The sequence below is a fragment of the Carcharhinus amblyrhynchos genome, chromosome 11 (assembly GCF_965287045.1).
Source record: "Carcharhinus amblyrhynchos chromosome 11, sCarAmb.v2.hapA, whole genome shotgun sequence".
NCBI lineage: Eukaryota > Metazoa > Chordata > Chondrichthyes > Carcharhiniformes > Carcharhinidae > Carcharhinus > Carcharhinus amblyrhynchos.
In genome coordinates this window covers 23,784,338-23,808,041 of record NC_137334.1, presented here as the reverse complement: position 1 = coordinate 23,808,041, position 23,704 = coordinate 23,784,338, and the positions used below count along the sequence as shown (strand labels likewise).

The window sequence follows — 23,704 nt, the reverse complement described above, 5'->3', positions numbered from 1 at the left end:
TGATTGGTTGACCCATGTTGGACGCGGTGGGCTCGAGGAGGAGTTCTTGCTACCGGAATAGTTTCCTTGAACAGTGTGTGTTGGAGCCGACGAGGGATCTGGTGTTATGTAATGAGGCGGGTAGAATTAGGGATCTTGTGGTGAAGGATCCTCTTGGGGAGAGTGATCATTGTATGGTGGAGTTTCTGGTGCAGATGGAGGAGGAGAAAGTGGGTTCCCGGATACGCGTCCTTTGTTTGAACAGAGGGGAGTATGGAAGGATGAGAGAAGAATTGGCAAATGTTGACTGGGGGAGCGCGTTGGAAGGTAGGTCTGCTGAGGAGCAGTGGAGGATCTTTAAGGAGATCTTTCTTGGTGCTCAGCAGAAATTTATTCCGATGGTTAAAAAGGACCGTAGGAGGAGAGGTAATAAGCCGTGGATAACGAAGGAGGTGAAGGAAAGTGTTAAATTGAAAGCGGAGGCGTTTAGAGTAGCTAAGAGTAGTGGGCGAGAAGAGGATTGGGAGAGGTTTAAAAGTCAACAAAGATTGACAAAGAAGTTGATAAAGAAGGGTAGGAGAAACTATGAAGCTGGGCTAGCGCTTAATTGGGCCGAAGGGCCTGTTTCCCGCGCTGGGTTGTTCTTTGATTAATATAAAAAAGGATAGCAAGAGTTTTTATAAATATGTAAAAAGGAAGAGGCTGGCTAGGGTGAACGTTGGACCCTTAGAGGATGAGAAGGGGGACTTAGTGGTAGGGGATGGGGAAATGGCTGAGGCCTTGAATAACTTTTTTGTTTCTGTCTTCACGGAGGAGGACGTGAATAATTTGCCGGGTGTTAGCGATGGAAAGATGGTAGGACAGGAGGGTCTCAATGACATTATTGTTACTAGAGAGGCGGCGCTCGACAGACTGGAGGGACTGATTGTGGACAAGTCCCCAGGACCGGATGGAATGCATCCAAGGGTTCTGAAAGAAATGGCGGAGGTGACAGTGGATGCCTTGGTGGTTATTTTCCAAATGTCGCTGGATTCCGGGGAAGTGCCAGAAGATTGGAAAACGGCTAATGTTACGCCGTTGTTTAAGAAGGGTGGCAGGCAAAAGGCAGGGAATTATAGGCCAGTTAGTTTAATGTCTGTTGTAGGTAAAATGTTAGAATCCGTCATCAGGGAGGAAATAGCGAGGCATCTTGAGGGGAATTGTTTGATAGAGCAGACGCAGCACGGTTTCGTTAAGGGGAAGTCGTGTCTGACAAATTTATTGGAGTTCTATGAGGATGTGTCTAGGGCGGTGGATAGAGGAGAGCCGGTGGATGTGGTCTTTCTTGATTTTCAGAAGGCATTTGACAAGGTACCTCACAATAGGTTATTGCAGAAGGTAAGGGGGCATGGAGTTGGGGGTAGGGTGTTATCGTGGATAGAGGATTGGCTGTCAAATAGGAGGCAGAGAGTGGGGGTTAATGGGTGCTATTCGGATTGGCGGTTGGTGACTAGTGGAGTGCCCCAGGGGTCGGTGCTGGGGCCTCAGCTATTTACCACTTATATAGATGATCTGGAGGAGGAAACCGAGTGTATGGTGTCGAAATTTGCTGATGACACCAAGATTGGGGGAACGGCAAATTGTGCGGAGGGTGTGGAGAGTCTGCAGAAGGATCTAGATAGGCTGGGCGAATGGGCCAGGAACTGGCAAATGGAATTTAATGTTGGCAAGTGCGTGGTGGTCCACTTCGGTAGGAATAATGGTGGGAAGGACTATTATTTACGTGGAGAAAAACTGCAGCAGGCGACGGTGCAGAGGGACCTCGGGGTCCTTGTGCATGAGTCGCAAAAACCCAGCCTGCAAGTGCAGCAGGTGGTCAGGAAGGCGAATGGGATGCTGGCCTTCATAGCGAGGGGGATTGAATATAAAAGTAGGGAGGTCTTGCTGCAGCTGTATAGGGCACTGGTGAGGCCGCAGCTGGAGTACTGTGTGCAGTTTTGATCGCCGCACTTACTTATTTTGGCCTTGGAGGGAGTGCAAAGGAGGTTTACTAGGCTGATGCCGGAGTTGAGGGGGTTGAGCTATGAGGAGAGGCTGAATAAACTAGGCTTGTACTCCTAAACTCTAACGAGGGGAGATCTCATTGAGACATATAAGATGATGAATGGGATGGATAGGATAGAGGTGGAGAGACTCTTCCCGCTCAGAAAGTACAGTAGGACAAGGGGGCACAGCCTCAAGATAAAGTGGGGTGCGGTTTAGAATGGAGTTGAGGAGGAACTTCTTCACTCAAAGGGTGGTGAATCTCTGGAATTCTCTGCCCGTTGAAGTGGTGGAGGCTGCCTCGCTAAATATTTTTAAGACACGGGTTGATGATGGGTTTTTGATAAGCGAGGGGATTAAGGGTTATGGGGAGAGGGGGGGAATGTGGAACTGAGACACGACAGATCAGCCATGATCTTATTGAATGGCGGGGCAGGCTCGAAGGGCTGGATGGCCTACTCCTGCTCCTATTTCTTATGTTCTTATGTTACTGTCCTGACTGGAGACAATACACAACTCTTTAACTTGTGCTTAACCCTCTCTGCACTCACATTGTCTCTACCTTTAAGACTTGATTACCTGCAAAAACTCGCATTCCAAACATTATTTTGTAAACGTATTTTATAAACTGAGATTGAACATAAGAACATAAGAAATAGGAGCAGGAGTAGGCCATCCAGCCCTTCGAGCCTGCCCCGCCATTCAATAAGATCATGGCTGATCTGTCATGTCTCAGTTCCACATTCCCGCCCTCTCCCCATAACCCTTAATCCCCTCGCTTATCAAAAACCCATCAACCCGCATCTTAAAAATATTTAGCGAGGCAGCCTCCACCACCTCAACGGGCAGAGAATTCCAGAGATTCACCACCCTTTGAGTGAAGAAGTTCCTCCTCAACTCCGTTCTAAACCGCACCCCCCTTTATCTTGAGGCTGTGCCCCCTAGTCCTACTGTCCTTTCTGAGCGGGAAGAGCCTCTCCACCCCTATCCTATCCATCCCATTCCTCATCTTATACATCTCAATGAGATCTCCCCTCATTCTTCTGAACTCTAACGAGTACAAGCCTCGTTTATTCAGCCACTCCTCATAGTTCAACCCCCTCAACTCCAGTATCAGCCTAGTAAACCTCCTCTGCACTCCCTCCAAGGCCAAAATATCCTTGCGTAAGTACGGCGACCAAAACTGCACACAGTACTCCAGCTGCGGCCTCACCAATGCCCTATACAGCTGCAGCAAGACCTCCCTACTTTTATATTCAATCCCCCTCGCTATGAAGGCCAGCATCCCATTCGCCTTCCTGACCACCTGCTGCACCTGCAGGCTGGGTTTTTGCGACTCATGCACAAGGACCCCGAGGTCCCTCTGCACCGTTGCCTGCCGCAGTTTTTCGCCACGTAAGTAATAGTCCTTCCCACCATCATTCCTACCAAAGTGGACCACCTCGCACTTGCTAACATTAAATTCCATTTGCCATTTCCTGGCCCATTCGCCCAGCCTATCTAGATCCTTCTGCAGACTCTCCACACCCTCTGCGCAATTTGCTGTTCCACCAATCTTGGTGTCATCAGCAAATTTCAACACCATACACTCGGTTCCCTCCTCCAGATCATCTATATAAATGGTAAATAGCTGAGGCCCCAGCACCAACCCCTGGGGCACTCCACTAGTCACCAACCGCCAATCCGAATAGCACCATTAACCCCCACTCTCTGTCTCCTATTTGACAACCAATCCTCTATCCACACTAACACCCTACCCCCAACTCCATGCCCCCTTACCTTCTGCAATAACCGCTTGTGAGGTACCTTGTCAAACGCCTTCTGAAAATCAAGAAAGACCACATGCATGAGTCGCAAAAACCCAGCTTGCAGGTGCAGCAGGTGGTCAGGAAGGCGAATGGGATGCTGGCCTTCATAGCGAGGGGGATTGAATATAAAAGTAGGGAGGTCTTGCTGCGGCTGTATAGGGCATTGGTGAGGCCGCAGCTGGAGTACTGTGTGCAGTTTTGGGCGCCGCACCTGCGCAAAGATATTTTGGCCTTGGAGGGAGTGCAGAGGAGGTTTACTAGGCTGATACCGGAGTTGAGGGGGTTGAGCTATGAGGAGAGGCTGAATAAACTGGGCTTGTACTCGTTAGAGATTAGAAGAATGAGGGGCGATTTCATTGAGACGTATAACATAATGAATGGGATGGATAGGATAGAGGTGGAGAGGCTCTTCCCGCTCAAAAAAGACAGTAGGACTAGGGGGCACAGCCTCAAGATAAAAGGGGGGCGGTTTAGAACGGAGTTGAGGAGGAACTTCTTCACTCAAAGGGTGGTGAATCTCTGGAATTCTCTGCCCGTTGAAGTGGTGGAGGCTGCCTTGCTAAATATTTTTAAGACGCGGGTTGATGGGTTTTTGGTAAGCAAGGGGATTAAGGGTTATGGGGAGAGGGCGGGAAAGTGGAACTGAGCAGCGACAGATCAGCCATGATCTTATTGAATGGCGGGGCAGGCTCGAAGGGCTAGATGGCCTACTCCTGCTCCTATTTCTTATGTTCTCTCCTCTATCCACCGCCCTAGACACATCCTCATAGAACTCCAATAAATTTGTCAGACGTGACTTCCCCTTAACGAAACCATGCTGCGTCTGCTCTATCAAGCAATTCCCCTCAAGATGCCTCGCGATTTCCTCCCTGATGACGGATTCTAACATTTTACCTACAACAGACGTTAAACTAACCAGCCTATAATTCCCTGCCTTTTGCCTGCCACCCTTCTTAAACAGCGGCGTAACATTAGCCGCTTTCCAATCTTCCAGCACTTCCCTGGAATCCAGCGAAGTCTGGAAAATAACGACCAAGGCATCCACTATCACCTCTGCCATTTCTTTCAGAACCCTCGGATGCATTCCATCCGGTCCTGGTGACTTGTCCACAATCAGTCCCTCCAGTCTGTCGAACACCGCCTCTCTAGTAACAATAATGTCATTGAGACCCTCCAGTCCTACCACCTTTCCATCGCTAACACCCGGCAAATTATTCACGTCTTCCTCCGTGAAGACCGAAACAAAAAAGTTATTCAAGACCTCAGCCATTTCCCCATCCCCTACCACTAAGTCCCCCCCTCATCCTATAAGGGTCCAACATTCACCCTAGCCAGCCTCTTCCTTTTTATATATTTATAAAAACTCTTGCTATCCTTTTTTATATTAAGCGCTAGCCCAGCTTCATAGTTTCTCCTACCCTTCTTTATCAACTTCTTTGTCAATCTTTGTTGACTTTTAAACCTCTCCCAATCCTCTTCTCGCCCACTACTCTTAGCTACTCTAAACGCCTCCGCTTTCAATTTAACATTTTCCTTCACCTCCTTTGTTATCCACGGCTTACTACCTTTCCTCCTACGGTCCTTTTTAACCATCGGAATAAATTTCTGCTGAGCACCAAGAAAGATCTCCTTAAAGATCCTCCACTGCTCCTCAGCAGACCTACCTTCCAACGCGCTCCCCCAGTCAACATTCGCCAATTCTTCTCTCATCCTACCGTACTCCCCTCTGTTCAAACAAAGGGCGCATGTCCGGGAACCCATTTTCTCCTCCTCCATCTGCACCAGAAACTCCACCATACAATGATCGCTCTCCCCAAGAGGATCCTTCACCGCAAGGTCCCTAATTCTACCCGCCTCATTACATAACACCAGATCCAAGATAGCTCGCTCCCTCGTCGGCTCCAACACACACTGTTCAAGGAAACTATCCCGGCAGTATTCCAAGAACTCCTCCTCGAGCCCACCGCGTCCAACATGGGTTGACCAATCAATATGCAGATTGAAATCTCCCATAATTACGGCCGTTCCATTCCTGCACGCCGCACTTATTTGCGCGTTAACAGCCCGCCCCACCTCCAGATCATTATTCGGGGCCTATAGTATCTGTATATGCCCTGTTTGTGAACAGAACTCCCACTCACCTGATGAAGGAGCAGCACTCCAAAAGCTTGTGGCCTGTGCTACCAAATAAACCCATTGGACTTTAACCTGGTGCTGTGAGACTTCTTACTGTGCTTACCACAGTCCAATGTCAGCATTTCTACATAATTGTCCGGGCAGGCACAGACTGAAAGCTTCCCCCGTCCACTCTGCTGCACCAGGCACACACTCACCCAGTGATGGGCTAGTAAACGGACCACCCAAATGGCCCTCTTTCGGTTTAATGAACCCAATGGCCTCTTTCTGCATTGTAAGGATTCTATGATTAACCCTATGAATAGGACTAACTACGTTTACAGTGCAAATCTCCGACCGTGCCCACAACTGGGATTGTCCAATGCCATTGCAGTGCATTGAGTACCAAATTAGCCATTCTCACCAGTTGCAGGGCAGGTTATTTTTTATTCATTGGACATGGGCATTGCTGACTGGCCACCATTTATTGCCCATCCCTACTTGCCCTTGAGAATGTAGTGTTGAGCTGCCTCCTTGAATCGCTGCAGTCCATGTGCTGTGGGTTAACAATGCCATTACGGAGGGAATTCTGGATTTTGACCCAGTGGCTGCGAAGGAACGGCGATATATTTCCAAGTCGGGATGGTGTGTGGCATGGAGGTGATGGCATTCCCACATGTCTGCTGCCCTTGTCCTTCTAGATGGAAGTGGTCATGAGTTGGAAGGTGCTGTCTTAGGATCTTTGATGAATTGTTGTAGTGCACACTGCTGCTACTGAGCGTTGGTGATGGAGTGAGTGGGTGTTTGTGGAAGGGGTAGCAATCAAAAAGGCTGCTTTGTCCTGGATGGTGTCAGAAGAGCATTCTGCCCTTAATACACACTGAATTTGATTTGATTTGATTTGTTATTGTCACATGTATTAACATACAGTGAAAAGTATTGTTTCTTGCATGCTATACAGACAAAGCATACTATTCATAGAGAAGGAAACAAGAGAGTGCAAAATGTAGTGTTAAGGTGTAGAGAAAGATCAACTTAATGCAAGGTAAGTCCATCCAAAAGTCTGACAGCAGCAAGGAAGAAAGGGAGTCGGTTAGTATGTGACCTCAGACTTTTGTATCTTTTTCCAACAGAAGATGGAAGAATATCCAGGGTGCGTGGGGTCCTTAATTATCTTGGCTGCTTTGCCGAGGCAGTGGGAAGTGTAGACAGAGTCGATGGATGGGAGGCTGGTTTGTGTGATGGGTCTGGTTTGCGTGAATATTTCATGACAGGTTGTGAAAAACGATTCATCATTTACATATTAATAGAAACTTCATCAAATTCAAGTGTTTAATAACGAAAGAAATATTGATATTTTGGACACGGAGGGGGTGCACAGCTCTCACAATCAATGTTGTGAGAATTCAGCACTCATCTCACTTCACTTCTCCTTCATTTTCAGACACACCAGTAGGAAAAAAAACTACATGGATGGAAATCAGCGGAATGTGGCAAACTGTTGTTTGAGGAATGGTCAGTGAAATGTCTCATGGGCCGCACTCAGAACCCAGATTAGCTGCTTGTGGCCCTCCATTGCCCACCACTGTAATGAACACATTGTGTCTGTTTTTTGTTATTTAAGCTTCTTATTTAGACAACAAATCAAGAAATTGACAAATAACAGTGGCCAATTGTTCAAACTGATCTTATACATAATAAAATCTCATTGTCCAGCCAGCTCAATGGCTGCTGCTAACTCTGTGATAGACTTCAGTTACTGTATTTGCTGGATCATAAGATATCTTTGTTTTTCTGGAAAAAGTTTGCCAGAAATTGCTATTCATCATCAAGTCCATGGTTCACCCCATCTCACATATCATTGGCACATGTTTCAAAGTTACACACAGTGATGACCATACTAGTAGTTGTCTGTGGTTTTTTTAAAATATAAAATCTGATGGGAGATTGATGTCGACAAAAGAAATAAAGTATTTTGTGTACTGTGGAATTCAAACTAGAAGTGGGAGGGTATGCCAAAGAGCAAGGAATGGAGTGACTGAAACACATTTGTTCAATTCTAAGCAAACAAATTACACAGTAATCACAGAATTCCTACAGTGCATTCAGCCATCGATCTTGCACTGACAATCCCACCCAGGCCCTATCCCTGTAATCCCATGTATTTATCCTGTAATTCCCATAACACTAAGGGGCAATTTAGCATGGCCAATCTACCTAACCTGACACAATGGCACAGTGGTTAGCACTGCTGCCTCACAAAACCAGGGACCCAGGTTCGTTTCCCAGCTTGGGTAACAGACTGTATGGAGTCTGAATGTTCTCTACATGGGTTTCCTTTGGGTCATAGAGGTTTACAGCATGTGCTGAAGTGGAAATTTTCCTGCTTCTTGACTGTGATAGTAAGATTCATCGAAAGTAATTCTGACAAAATAACTTGTCTTTATTTCCAAAAGACTGCATGCAGTATTGGCAGTAACTTGAGTTTGGAGGGCAGTTGTTACGACTTGCTAATTCCTTCTCAAGTTCATGCTTACATAAAGAATCAGTTCAGTATTTATACATAATCATTATCAGTTTGCATGACCAGAGCTTATTCACGAATTTGATCAGTAGTAGCGTCATAAGCAATGTCATAAATCATGGTACAGCCTGTTGACCTCCTAGAACTCTTTGTCTCATCATTCATACCTTTATCTTGTCCTTTGATAGAACAGAAGAAGGTTGGTGACTCCTTCATCCCTGACCTTATCTTGTCTTACTCATACAGCCCTAGGTCATGCGGAGTTAGCCTTATCAGGTCTTGACCTTCTCCGGTCTTATTCATGTCTTAGGTTATGCGGAGTCAGCTTTATCAGGTCTTACAGGGTTCAAGCATTTTGGAATAGCTTAGTCAGCTTTCCTTATTTTGTACTAAATAGTTGACCAATTTTCCCATCATGCCATTACTTCATTCATACAACTTCACAAATGGAAACAGGCCCTTCAGCCCAACTTGTCCATGGAGGGTCCTCTGGTTTCATCGCACAGTCTAAAAACAACGTGCTTGTTAGGTACATTGACTATGCTAAATTCTCCCTCAGTGTACCTGAACTGGCACTGGAGTGTGGCGACTAGGGGTTTTCCACAATAATTTCATTACAGTGTTAATGTAAGTTACTTGTGACTAGTAAACAATCTTTACTTATCTTTGGAGTGTGGGAGGAAACTGGAGTACTTGGAGAAAACCTATGCAGACACAGGGAGAACCTGCAAATTCCACACAGACAGTGATCCAAGGCCAGAATTGAACCCAGGTCCCTGCTGCTGTGAGGCAGCAGTGCTAACCACTGTGCCACCGTGCCCCCGCCCCCCCCCGCCCCCAATAGAAGAAACAAAAGGAAGAACTAATGAAAATAAAGAAGAGCAGACTTTGCATGGACATGTTGTAAAACAGCTCCATCTGGAAGGTGAGGTGAAAACCCACCACAGGAAAAATTGAATTTCTGTATTTACTGAACTAGTTAATGATGAAGCAAGTGGCATTATTGGTAGGAGAACATCTCATTGCTACAGATTAATGAAAGGGTATGGGCCCAGCCTGTGAACTTGAACCAGAATAGCACAGAAGTTGTCAGCCAAATCTTAACCAAAAATATTTTAATTTCACAGATTGGTAATTGATACAAGGGAAAAAAAATCTGTTTTGAAGTTGGACAGATAGGCAATACAGGCAAACTTTCCCTAACTTGGATGTTCCATTGAACCAGGCTGAGGACATTAAAGGTTTTAGAGCAATTCCAGAACAAGGCAACACAGATTTAGTGATTTGCAAAAGAAGCAAATGTGATCTGGGAAAAAACATTTTCACATAATGAGTGGTTTGGGGTTTGGCATGCACTGCCGGAGGCAGGTTCAATCGAGGCATCAGGTAAATATTTGCATAGAAAAAATGTTCAAGGATATGGGGAAAAGGAGAGGGAATGACTCAAAGTCATAATACTCATTTGGAGAGCTAATGCAGACATGATAGGCCAAATGGTCTCCTTTTGTGCTGTGAGAATTATGTGATACCAATAAAGACATTAATACAAAACTAAGATAATAAGATACTGCATATGCTGGAACTCTGAAATAAAAACAGAAAATCACCAGACTCAGCACAATTTACCAATGAAAAACATCTGGCCTTGAGGAGACCCACTCCACTCCCCCTTCATTGTATTATTCTAACAGCAAAAAACTGATATCATTGTGGCCCTTTGGGAGAAAATGGCACCAAAGGTTGAAAATCCATCTGGAAGTTTTATCCTCAGGGATGTATGAATGAAGAAGGTTTAATATTGACAAAAAGAGGTCAAAGCAGGATAGCCTTCAAAAGAAATCAGCTCTCATTAGTGTGCGGCTAGTTCCAGGCACAAATAACTGAGGGTCACAAAATAGAGGGTGGCAGACTCAAAATGGCTGTGATCCCAGACAGCCTTAGCAGCCAATTACAGCCCCTGGGTATTTCAGTAACCAAACTATTTAAATCATTCCTGCCAAATGGATGGAAGCTGCAAGTTACAACTTGGCACCAAAAGGGCAAAGGAAGAGACACACCATTTTACAAGTGTTGGAGGGGGTGGTAAAATTGTGGCAAGTAGATAAACACAAGAGAATTGTGAAGTCATTCAAAAAATGTAACATCTGCAATGCCCTCGATGGAGAAAATGTACAATTTGAGGAAAATACAGTTCACGTAACACCAATAACATCGAGTGTGACAACAATGATGAGAAATTTCTCGATGCTACAATAAGACACTATTCATTATTGTTTTTAATCGTAATTTGAAATGCAAATATTTAAATATCTCTTTGCACTAAATATGTTTTTCTTTGAAACTTACTTTTAAAACCCTGGGGCCTCTTACTTTGATTTGATTTATTATTGTCACATTATTAGTATACAGTGAAAAGTATTGTTTCTTACAGACAAAGCATCCCTTATAGAGAAGGGAAGGAGGGAATGCAGAATGTAGTGTTACAGTCACAGCTAGGATGTAGAGAAAGATCAACTTATTGCGAGGTAAGTCTATTCAAAAGTCTGACAGCAGCAGGGAAGAAGCTGTTCTTGAGTCAGTTGGTACATGACCTCAGAATTTTTGTCTCTTTTTCCCTAAGGAGGAAGGTGGAAGAGAGAATGTCCTGGGTGTGTGGGGTCCTTAATTATGCTGGCTGCTTTGCCGAGGCAGCGGAAGTGTAGGCAGAGTCAATGGATAGGAGGCTGGTTTTTGATTACTCAGCACTCTGCATCAATGTCGGTAAAATTACTACAAATGTACAAGTTTCCTGTGGACCCAGCGTCTTCGTGAAGGAAAGATGGTAGAAATGTAAAAAATATGCTTTACTGCAACTATGTTTTGTTTCAGTTTGTTGTACGCGTAGAGTTTATAAGGATTCGTCTGGAAAATTATTAAGACTCGTTAAGTTGAATATGCCACATATAATAGTCACCACATACAATGCAAAGAACCTACAATTCAGATTTCCAGCATGGGCAATGCTTTGGATCTTTGTAAAGAATCACGAAGCAAAGCTCCAGCAGACTGTCTGAAGATGCAAACAGCCTTTCACTGACTGACCAGCAGGCCACTTGCCAGAACACCTAGGCAACGCACAACTGTTTACATTTCCGCCTGCGGAATTCTCCGCTTACTAGGATCCCGATACAGAACAAGACTCCAAGCCCGCTGACACTGCCGGCAGACCCCAGGAAGCACTGCACCTCCAGAAATCAGGTACCCGAAACAAAATCAACCGTGAAATTAGTCTTAATGCGCTCCAAACAAAGTGCAGCTTTGGGAAATACTCCCCCAAACTCCCCTTGTGTCCCTTACCTGGTCGCAGTTCAAAGCTCACAGTAGCAATACTTCATTCATAGGTTAGGAATCATAGGAATTATAAAAGCAGTCCCCACGAGTCTAATTTTATTTGCTTAGTTCGGTGTGATTAAGAACAGGTATTTTCGCAAGAAGTATCAATTCAAATGCCAGGAATTGTAACAATTGAGTGTCGGATACATTGTTTCAGTTTATCAGTTCATCTTCTTGTAGCTGAAGGATAGATTTGATACATTGTTACTAAGGAGGAACTCTAATGTAACATTAATAATATCTGTCAGAATTTAAAACATTTAAGACGATTCCGCTGCAGTGATCTGGTCTGATTTCTCAGTCTGCCGGCTAGACAAGCCTATGGACAAGCCCTCCGTATACACAGGATTTGCTCAGATGAGGAGGATCGTGACAGACACCTCCAGACCCTGAAAGATGCCCTCGTAAGAACAGGATATGGTGCTCGACTCATAGATCGGCAGTTCCGATGCGCCACAGCGAAAAACCGCACCGATCTCCTCAGAAGGCAAACACAGGACACAGTGGACAGAGTACCCTTCATCGTCCAGTACTTCCCCGGAGCGGAGAAGCTACGACATCTTCTCCGGAGTCTTCAACATATCATTGATGAAGACGAACATCTCGCCAGGGCTATCCCCACACCCCCACTTCTTGCTTTCAGGCAACCACACAACCTCAAACAGGCCATTGTTCGCAGCAAACTACCCAGCCTTCAGGAGAACAGTGACCACAATACCACACAACCCTGTCACAGCAACCTCTGCAAGACATGCCGGATCATCGACACGGATACCATCATCACACGTGAGAATACCATCCACCAGGTACATGGTAAATACTCTTGCAACTCGGCCAACATTGTCTACCTGATATGTTGCAAGAAAGGATGTCCCGAAGCATGGTACATTGGGGAGACCATGCAGACGCTACGACAACGGATGAATGAACATCGCTCGACAGTCACCAGGCAAGACTGTTCCCTTCCTGTTGGCGAACACTTCAGTGGTCACGGGCATTCAGCCTCTGACCTTCGGGTAAGCATTCTCCAAGGCGGCCTTCACGACACACGACAGCGCAGAGTCGCTGAACAGAGACTGATAGCCAAGTTCCGCACACATGAGGACGGTCTCAACAGGGATCTTGGGTTCATGTCGCACTATCTGTAATCCCTGTGACTTGCCTGGGTTTGCAAAACCTCACTTACTGTACTGTCTGGAGACAATACACATCTCTTTAAACTGTGATCAGTGCTCCTTCCACTCACATTATCAGCCACTTCAGGTCTTGAACAGCAGGTTAGGTGTAAGGATTCGCATTCTAATCAGTAATCTCTAAACTGTCTGTGCTTTATATGCTCTGTCTGAGGGCAGAACTCTCCATTCACCTGACGAAGAGGCAGTCCCCTCGAAAGCTTGTGAGTATATTATCAAATAAATAGGTTGGACTAAAACCTGGTGTTGTCAGACTTTTTACTGTGGCTAGACACCAGCCAGGCTGCTGTGAAGAAACTGTTACTGAACCTACAGTGAGTCTCTCCCGATGGCAGGGGTTATTGGGGTTAGGAGGCAAATATCACTTGAGTCTAGAATCATAGAGTGCTTGCATCCTGCAGGGGTGGCTCACGCTGCGTGGGACACCCTGATCAGCTCCTCTATCACACCCTTCTTCCCATCCCCTTCCCAGGACACCTTCCCCTGCAATCACAGGAGGTATGATGTGGAAATGCCGACATTGGACTGGGGTAAGCATCGCAGAAGGTGCATCACCTGCCCCTTTACCTCCTCCCTTATCACTGTTCAAGGCCCCAAACATTCCTTTCAGGTGAAACAACATTTCACTTGTGCCTCTTTCAGTTTGGTCTACTGTGTTGGCTGCCCCCTACAATGGGGAGACAAAATGCAGACTGGGTGACTGCTTTGTGGAACACTTTCATTCTGCGCTCAGACATGACGTTGATCTTCCTGTTGCTTGCCATTTTAACTCAGCATCTCGCTCTCACACCCACATCCCATTCTTGGCTGCTGCAATGTTCCAGTGAAGCCCATTGCAAATGGGAGGAACAGCATCTCGTCTACTGATTGGACACATTACAGCTCTTAGCTCGACATTGTGTTCACAACTTTATACTGTGACCTTTCTCCTCCATCTTAAAGACTTTTTAAAAAAGATCCCATACATTTACCGTCACAATGCAAATCCCCTCCCACGCTCCCCCCAAATCAGCCCATCTGTCTTTTGTTCCTAAGGTTGTTGCATCTTATTGCCATTTAATGTCAATAACATTTCTCTCTCTGTAATTCTGAGGAAGGGCCAAATATATTTGAGACATTCGATCCATTTCACTCACTACAGATGCTGTCAGACTTGCTGAGTTTTTCTCTCTGCCCATTTCAGATTCCAGCATCCGCAGTATTTTACTTATGTGTCCAGAGTTGGGGGGGGGTGGTTGGAGGAATGGGGTCTATGGGGTCTCCTTGGAGTCAGATTAGCTCCAGAATGGCACATTTGAATGGTGAATTTAAAATGGAATCAGTCCTCTGTGAGAATCTTGGTAACTGAGCTAAGCAGGTTTCGCAGGGTAAAGCAAAATATTGCAGACACTGGAAATCAAATCTGAAATAAAAACAAAAATATCAGCAGTTCTGGCAGCATCTATGGAGAGAGAAACATTTTGAGTTGAATTCTTCTTCTTCAGAACTGCAGGACTGATAACTGGGCAGTTAGACATGCTGCTTTGACAAAGGGTCATCTGGACTCTAAATGTCAGCTCTTTTCTCTCCTTACAGATGCTGCCAGACCTGCTGAAATTTTGCAGCATTTTCTCTTTTGGTTTCAGATTCCAGCATCCACAGTAATTTGCTTTTATATAGACTTGCTGATCACTGAGTGGAGCTGTTGTTAGGAAGTAGAAATAGTTTAAGTAATTTATTTATGGGTATTAAGCTACATATATAAACTATTTGTGGGTATTAAGTTCAAGTTTAAGCTTAATTTGAGCTTTGCTATTTGTATAAGAAAGGATTAAAACATCAGTTTAGCTTCATGTTAAACAAAGATGCCTGCATGAGAACATAAGAACTGGGAGCAGGAGTAGGCCATCTGGCCCCTTGAGCCTGCTCTGCCATTCAATAAGATTATAGCTGATCTTTCCGTGGACTCAGCTCCACTTACCCACCCATTCACCAAAACCCTTAATTCCTTTACTGTTCAAAACTTTATCTATCCTTGCCTTAAAACATTCAGTGAGGTAATCTCAACTGCTTCACTGGGCAGGGAATTCCACAGATTCACAACTCTTTCTGTGAAGAATTTTCTCCTCAACTGAGTCCTAAATCTGCTTCCCCTTATTTTGACGCCATGCCCCTTCATCCTAGTTGCACCTGCCAGTGGAAACAACTTCCCTGCTTCTATCTAATCTATTCCCATCATAATCTTACATCTTTCTATAAGATCTCCCCTCATTCTTCTGAATTCCAATGAGTATAGCCCCAGTCTACTCAGTCTCTCCTCATAAGCCAATCCTCTCAACTCCAGAATCAACCTAGAGAATCTCCTCTGCACCTCCTCCAGTGCCAGTATATCCTTTCTCAAGTAAAGAGACCAAAACTGTATACAGTACTCCAGGTGTGGCCTCATCAGCACCTTTTACAGCTGCAAAATAACCTCGCTGTTTTTAAACTCCATTCCTGTAACAATGAAGGACTAAATTCCATCTGCCTTCTTAATTACCTGCTGCACCTGCAAACCAACTCCTTGAGATTCCTGCACAAGAACACTCAGGTCCCTCTGCACAGCAGCATGCTGCAATTTTTTAAATAATAGTCTATTTTGCTACCAAAATGGATGATCCCACATTTAGCGACGTTGTACTCCATCTGCCAGACCCTTGTCCACTCACTTAGATTATCTATACCCCTTTGCAGATTTTCAGCGCCCTCTGCACACTTTGCTCTGCCATCCATCTTAGTATCATCTGCAAATTTTGACACTACACCTGATCCCCAACTCCAAATCATAAAATGATGTAAATCATAAAAAATTGTGGTCCCAACACTGACCCCTGAGGCCCATCACTAGTCACTGATGACCAACCAGAAACATACCCATTTACACCCACTCTTTACTTTCTGTTAGTTAACCAATCCTCTATCCATGCTAATACATTACCCATAACATTGTGCACATTTATCTTATGTAGCAGTCTTTGGTGCGGCACCTTGTCAAATGCCATCTGGAAATCCAGATACGCCACATCCACAAGTTCCCCATTGTCTACTGCACAAGTAATGTTCTCAAAGAATTTCAGCATATCAGTCAAACATGACTTTCCCTTCAGGAACCCATGCATCTTACCAATGGGATCATTTATATCCAGATGTCTTGCCATTGCTTCCTTGATGATAGATTCAAGCATTTTCTCTACTACAGAAGTTAAGCTAACTGTCCTATAGTTACCCGCTTTTTGACTACCTCCTTTCTTAAACAATGGCGTCACATTTGCTGTTTTCCAATCTGTGGGAACCATCCCAGAGTCCAATGAATTTTGGTAAATTACAACTAGTGCATTTGCTATTTATCCCACCATCTCTTTTAGTACCCTGGGATGCATTCCGTCAGGACCCGGAGACCTGCCTACCTTTAGCGCATTAACTTGCCCAACACTACTTCTTTCATGATAATGATAGTTTCTAGGTTCTCGCCTGCCATAGCCTTTGTGTCATCAATTTTTGGCATATTATTTGTGCCTTCCACTAGAAGACCGACACAAAATACCTGTTCAATGCCTCAGTCGTTTTCTCATTTCCAGTTATTACTTCTCATCCTCTAAAGGATTAATGTTTACATTAACCATTTTCTTCATTTTATATACTTGTAGAAACTTTTGCTATCTGTTCCATGTTCTGAACCACTTTACTTTCATAATCCATCTTACTTTTCTTTATAGCTTTTTTCATGGTTTTCTGCTGACCTTTAAAGATTTCCCAAACCTCTAGATTCCCACTAATCTTTGCCACTTTGTATGCATTTTCTTTCAATTTGATACCCTCCTTTATTTCCTTAGATATCCATTGTTAATGATCTCTTTTTCTGTAGTCCTTCCTTATCACTGGTGTATATTTTTGCTGAGCGTTGTGAAAGATCGCTTTGAAAGTCCTTCACTGTTCCTCAATTGACCCTCATGAAGCTTTTGCTCCTAGTCTACCTTAGCCTACTCCTCCCTCATCCGTTTGAAGTCTCCTTTGTTTAAGCACAAAACACTAGTATTGAATTTTACTTTCTCATGCTCCCTCTGTATTTTAAATTCAACCATACTGTGATCACTTCTTCCAAGAGGACCCCTAACTGTAAAATCATCAATTATTCCTGTCTCATTACAAAGGACCAGATCTAGGATAGCATGCTCCCTTGTTGGTTCCATTTCATAGAGTTCAAGGAAGCTATTGTGGATACATTCTATGAACTCCACCTCAAGGCTGCCTTGACCGACTTGGTTTGACCAATTGATATGTAGATTAAAATCCCCCATGATACATGCATCAGTTATTCCTTTGTTTATTTCTTACCCCACCATGATGCCATTATTTGGTGGCCGATAGACTATGCCTATCATTGACTTTTTCTCTTTACTATTTCTAATTTGCACCCAAATGGATTCAACCTTTTTTTCCATAGAACCTATATCAGCTCCCTCTATTGCCCTGATGTCATCCTTAAATATCATGTCTGTAGCAATGTAAAATGAAATGGATCCGTGCTGTGTCTGGAAAATAAACAAACAAATATTAAGTTTTCGCCGAGCAAAAATGAGTATTCAGAAGTCGAGGGCAGGGCAAGGGAGGTACAGAATTAGTGCGCTTTTAGTTGCATCAAACTCCCAGAATACTTATGGGTTGGATGTGAATTTAGAATTCCCCTACAATGTTGCATCAAATATTCTCAGATGAAGCATTGGTAGGATGCAGGCCTCTTCCTTCTCCCCCAATCCATGCCAATGCGTGTCCAGTATGAATAATATTGTAAATTCCAGTTCATAAACAACTTGCGTCATTCAGTCCAAAGTTGGTTTAATCAGCTCAGTCCAATTGCTGAAATTAGATGGTCTGATCCCATTTCTAACAATAATCATAAAGGGAATCGACAGGTTGTTTAGTGACCTTATTACACAAACCCTTATTTTGGTCAAATAATCTGCAATTTACCCTCAAAAGCAGATACAATAGAGATTTTAGATCATAGAATCCCTACTATGCAGGAGGAGACCATTTGGCCTAACTCTCCAACAAGCATCCTATCTGGGTTCTATTGCAACTCTGTGAACTGCAATGAAACCTGAGATTTTTTAAAGTTCATTTCTGGGACATAGGCATTGCTGGCTGACCAGTATTTATTGCCCATCCCTTGTTGCACTTGAGAAGGTGGTGGTAAGTTGCCTTCTTGAATCACTGCAATCCATGTTCTATGGATTGACCCACAATGCAACGGTGCAGAGGGACCTCGGGGTCCTTGTGCATGAGTCGCAAAAACCCAGCCTGCAGGTGCAGCAGGTGGTCAGGAAGGCAAATGGGATGCTGGCCTTCATAGCAAGGGGGATTGAATATAAAAGTGGGGAGGTCTTGCTGCAACTGTACAGGGCACTGGTGAGGCCGCAGCTGGAGTACTGTGTGCAGTTTTGGTCGCCGCACTTACGCAAGGATATTTTGGCCTTGGAGGGAGTGCAGAGGAGGTTTACTAGGCTGATACCAGAGTTGAGGGGGTTGAACTATGAGGAGAGGCTGAATAAACTAGGCTTGTACTCGTTAGAGTTTAGAAGAATGAGGGGAGATCTCATTGAGACATATAAGATGATGAATGGGATGGATAGGATAGAGGTGGAGACGCTCTTCCGCTCAGAAAGGACAGTAGGACTAGGGGGGCACAGCCTCAAGATAAGGGTGTTGAGGAGGAACTTCTTCACTCAAAGGGTGTTGAATCTCTGGAATTCTCTGCCCGTTGAAGTGGTGGAGTCTGTCTCGCTAACTATATTTAAGTCGCGGGTAGATAGGTTTCTGATAGGCAAGGGGATTAAGGGTTATGGGGAGAGGGCGGAAAGTGGAACTGAGCCACTTCAGATCAGCCATGATCTTATTGAATGGTGGGGCAGGCTCGAAGGGCTAGATGGCCTACTCCTGCTCCTATTTCTTATGTTCTTATGCCATTGGGGAGGGAATTCCAGGATTTTGACCCAGCGACTGCAAAGAAACGGCCAATATATTTCCAAGTCAGGATATTGAGTGGCTTGGAGGGGAACTTGCAGGTGGTGATGTTCCCACATATCTGCTGCCCTTGTCCTTCTAGATGGAAGCGGTCATGGGTTTGGAAGAGCCAGATGAGATCAGTACCAGATACAAAATGACACCAACTCGACATCCAACTATCAAATTTTAGGTAAGAACAGGATCCATCCTAGCTGTGCAAATTGAGTTGGAGATGTTGTTCACACATGAATAATGCTAGAGTTTACCATCAAAGGTCATTATCAGTGGGACCCGATGTGATAAAGAACAATAAACAGCTGGAAAAGCTCAGACATCATCTGGAGAGAAACAAAGTTAACGCTGACCTTTCATCAGAACCGATAGGCAGATGTGATGCTGCTGTGGTTCAAGACAGGTACAAAAAGACTATGAAAGGAGATGGAAACTTATTAATTTGATTCCCAATTTATTTTTGAATCAGGAAGAACCACATGGCTGGAAAGAAGAAAGAAATAACTCTCCAGGTAGGCCTGGCAAAAAAAAAAGATTGAAAGGTTCCATTTTACTTATTACTTGTTTTTTTATCAGTAACTTCAGAGATTGTAAAACTGTTCCCAATTGTTTTTATTACTCACTTCCATGCAAAGATTGATGGATTTTTCAAGCAATATTTTGTACATTTTCTTTCAGCTGTATGTGAAGATAGTAACGCAGGAGTATGGGACTAGCTTTCATCCTCCGGCAAGGGAAAGGTGGAGGGGAAAAACGGTCAAATTCCCGACACCAATGTGAATAAACTAGATTTGGGTGCTGGTTACCTGGGAGGGATGGTGATGCAGTGGTGATAATGTCACTGGGCTATTAATCCATCCTCAGGGGACTTGAGCAGGTGGAACTTAAATTCAATCAAGTGTGGAATATAAAGCTAGTCTTAGTGCAGTGACCATGGCAAATATTATTGATTATTGTAAAATCTAATGTGGTTTCCTAATATTCTTTAGGGAAGCAGATCTGCCGTCCTAACCTGAATTGAAGGCTGACTCTTAGAACACTGTAAGAAGTCTCACAACACCAGGATAAAGTCCAACCAGTTTATTTGATAGTAAACCCACAAGCTTTTGCGAACGCTGTTCCTTTGTTAGGTGTGTGGAAAGTTCTGATCAGAGAAGGGCATTTAAAGGCACACACAGCTTACAGAATACTGATAAAATGCGAGTCTTTACAGCTAACCTGCTATTCAAGTCTTAAAGATGCAGACAACGTGAGTGGAGATAGCATTAAGCATAGGCTAAAGAGATGTGAATTGGCTCCAGACAGGACAGTAAGTGAGATGTTGCAAGTTCAGGCAAGGTCATGGGGGTTACAGATAGTGTGACATGAACCCAAGATCCTGGTTGAGGCCATCCTTATGTGTGTGGAACTTGGCTATCAGTCTCTGCTCAGGGACTCTGCACAATCGTGTGTTGTGAAGGCTGACTTGGAGAACGCTTACCCGAAGATCAGAGGCCGAATGCCTGTGACCGCTGAAGTGTTCGCCAACAGGAAGGGAACTGTCTTGCCTGGTGATTGTCGAGCGATGTTCATTCATCCGTTGTTGTAGTGTCTGCATGGTCTCCCCAATGTACCATGCTTCGGGACATCTTTTCCTGCAGTGTATTAGGTAGACAACGTTGGCCAAGTTGCAAGAGTATGTGCTGTGTCTCTGTTCAGCGACTCTGCACTGTTGTGTGTCGTGAAGGCTGCCTTGGAGAATGCTTACCTGAAGATCATACAGAGGCATACAAGATGATCAGAGGATTAGATAGGGTTGACAGTGAGAGCCTTTTTCCTCGGATGGTGATGGCTAACACGAGGGGACATAGCTTTAAATTGAGGGGCGGTAATTATAGGATGGATGTCAGAGGTAGGTTCTTTACTCAGAGGGTAGTAAGGGTGTGGAATGCCCTGCCTGCAGCAGTTGTGGACTCGCCCACTTTAAGGGTGTTCAAATGGTCATTGGATAGGCATATGGATAATGTAGGAATAGTTTAGGTTAGAGGGTCATTAGATTGGTTCCACTGGTTGGCGCAACATCGAGGGCCGAAGAGACTGTACTGCACTGTAATGTTCTACGTTCTATGTTCTATCAGAGGCTGAATGCCCGTGACCGCTGAAGTGTTCGAAACTCTGCCAAGCAGATGAGACAAAGAAACTACGCCATCTACATGCACACCAAGAACAGGAAACTTGAGAAACTCGGCATCACCACCAGCAACAACCAAGCCTCCCTCGGCACCACAGTAGAAAACAGTACTACCACAAGGAAGTCTATTGTCAACTTGTCGGACTACACACTTCAACCAGATGAAATTGAAGTTCTCAGCCGAGGGCTCAATTTCTGCCCCACCACCAAAATGGACACCATCAGTCTCGCAGCGGACACAGAGGAATTCATCAGGCAAATGAGGCTGCGGGAGTTCTTCCACAAACCCCAAGATGCCAACAGTGACACAATGAGACAGCCAATGAACCAGAACAGCCGACAGAGAGATCCGCAGTGCAGCAACCGATGAGGAAAGAGTCCAATTGGACTCCTCCGGAAGCCGCTCCCCTTGATTGGACATGTATCCCCAAGCCATCAAGAAGTGCGACAACACCAGATTCATCAACCGCACTCACAAGACAGCTCCAAACATCACCCAAGCACAATGCAATGCCATCCATACTCTCCAGACCAACCGCAGCATTGTCATCAAACCAACAGACAAAGGAGGGGCATCATCAACTGAACAGAACAGATTACTGCAAAGAAGTGTACCAACAGCTAAACAATGAGGAACACTACAGACAGTTACCCGCAGATCTGACCAAAGAACACATCCGTCAACTCAACACTCTGATCAAGACCTTCTGTGCTGTCATTCCACGTACTCCTCGCATTGGAGATCTCTATAGCCTCCAAAACATACACAAGGCAAACACACCTGGCCATCCCATCGTATTGGGCAATGGGACCCTGTACGAGAACCTCTCTGGCAACATCGAGGGCATCCTGAAACCCATTGTACAAAGAACCCCCAGCTTTTGTCGTGACACTATGGGCTTCCTATGGAAACTCAGCACACATGGAGCACAGATGAACCAGGGACACTTCTCATCACAATGGATGTCTCCGTACTCTATGCCAACATCCCCCATGACGATGGCATTGCTGCAACTGCCTCAGTACCCAACGCCGACAACTGCCAGTTTCCAGATGCAATTTTACAATTCATCCCCTTCACCCTGGACCACAATGTCTTCACCTTCAACAACCAGTTCTTCATCCAGACACACGGAACAGCCACGGGGACCAAATTCACATCTCAATATGCCAGCATCTTCATGCACAGGTTCGAACAAGACTTCTTCACCTCACAGGACCTTCAACCGATGCTATACACTAGATATAGTGGGACCTGGGGGTCCCACTATAGCGGGACCTGGGGAACCTGGGACGCTATACACTAGATATGAGGGACCTGGGTGTCCTTGTGCGCGAGTCGCAAAAACCCAGTCTGCAGGTGCAGCAGGTGATCAAGAAGGCGAGTGGAATGTTGGCCTTTACAGTGAGGGGGATAGAATATAAAAGTAGGGAGGTCTTGCTGCAACTGTACAGGGTACTGGTGAGGCCACAGCTGAAGTGCTGTGTGCAGTTTTGGTCGCTGCACTTGCGGAAGGATATATTGGCCTTGGAGGGAGTGCAGAGGAGGTTCACTAGGCTGATACCGGAGGTGAGGGGGTTGGACTATGAAGACAGACTAAATAGACTGGGTCTGTACTCGCTGGAGTTTAGAAGGATGAGGGGGGATCTTATAGAGATGGATAAGATAATGAAGGGGATGGATAGGGTAGAGGTAGAGAGATTCTTCCCGCTGAGAAAGGATAGCAGGACTAGAGGGCACAGCCTCAAGATAAGGAGGGGGCAGTTTAAATCAGACCTGAGGAGGAACTTCTTCATTCAAAGGGTGGTGAATCTCTGGAATTCTCTGCCCGTTGAAGTGGTGGAGGCTACCTCACTAAATATATTTAAGTCATGGGTAGATAGGTTTCTGATAGACAGGGGAATTAAGGGTTATGGGGAGAAAGCAGGAAAGTGGAACTGATCCACTTCAGATCAGCCATGATCTTATTGAATGGCGGGCCAGGCTCGAAGGGCTAGATGGCCTACTTCTGCTCCTATTTCTTGTGTTCTTATGTTCTTTTATTGATGACATTTTCTTCCTTTGAACTCATGGTGAACAATCTCTGAAACAACTATATGATGACATCAACAAGTTCCATCCCACCAGCAGACTCACCATGGACTATTCTGCAGAATCAGTTGCATTCTTGGACACACGCATCTCCATCAGGGACGGTCACCTCAGCACCTCACTGTACCGCAAGCCCACAGATAACCTCATGATGCTCCACTTCTCCAACTTCCACCCTAAACATGTTAAAGAAGCCATCCCCTACGGACGAGCCCTCCGTATACACAGGGTTTGCTGAGATAAGGAGAATCACGACAGACACCTCCAGATGCTGAAAGATCCCCATATAAGAATAGGATACGGCGCTCAACTCATCGATCGACAGTTCCGGCACGCCACAGCGAAGAACCGCACCGACCTCCTCAGAAGACAAACAGGGGACATGGTGGACAG

At 45.0% G+C, this 23,704-nt stretch overlaps 1 protein-coding gene across 1 annotated transcript in view; it reads left to right on the top strand.

The window, feature by feature from the left end:
- Nucleotides 1-19,518: 19,518 nt before the first annotated feature.
- The window catches only part of LOC145349683 (thioredoxin domain-containing protein 6-like), a 71,189-nt gene continuing 67,003 nt past the window's right edge, over nt 19,519-23,704 (top strand). The window contains exon 1 of the mRNA XM_080198211.1: nt 19,519-19,561. Coding sequence (XP_080054337.1) covers nt 19,529-19,561 — 33 coding nt within the window. The 5' untranslated portion in view covers nt 19,519-19,528. The remainder of the gene's footprint in view (nt 19,562-23,704) is intronic.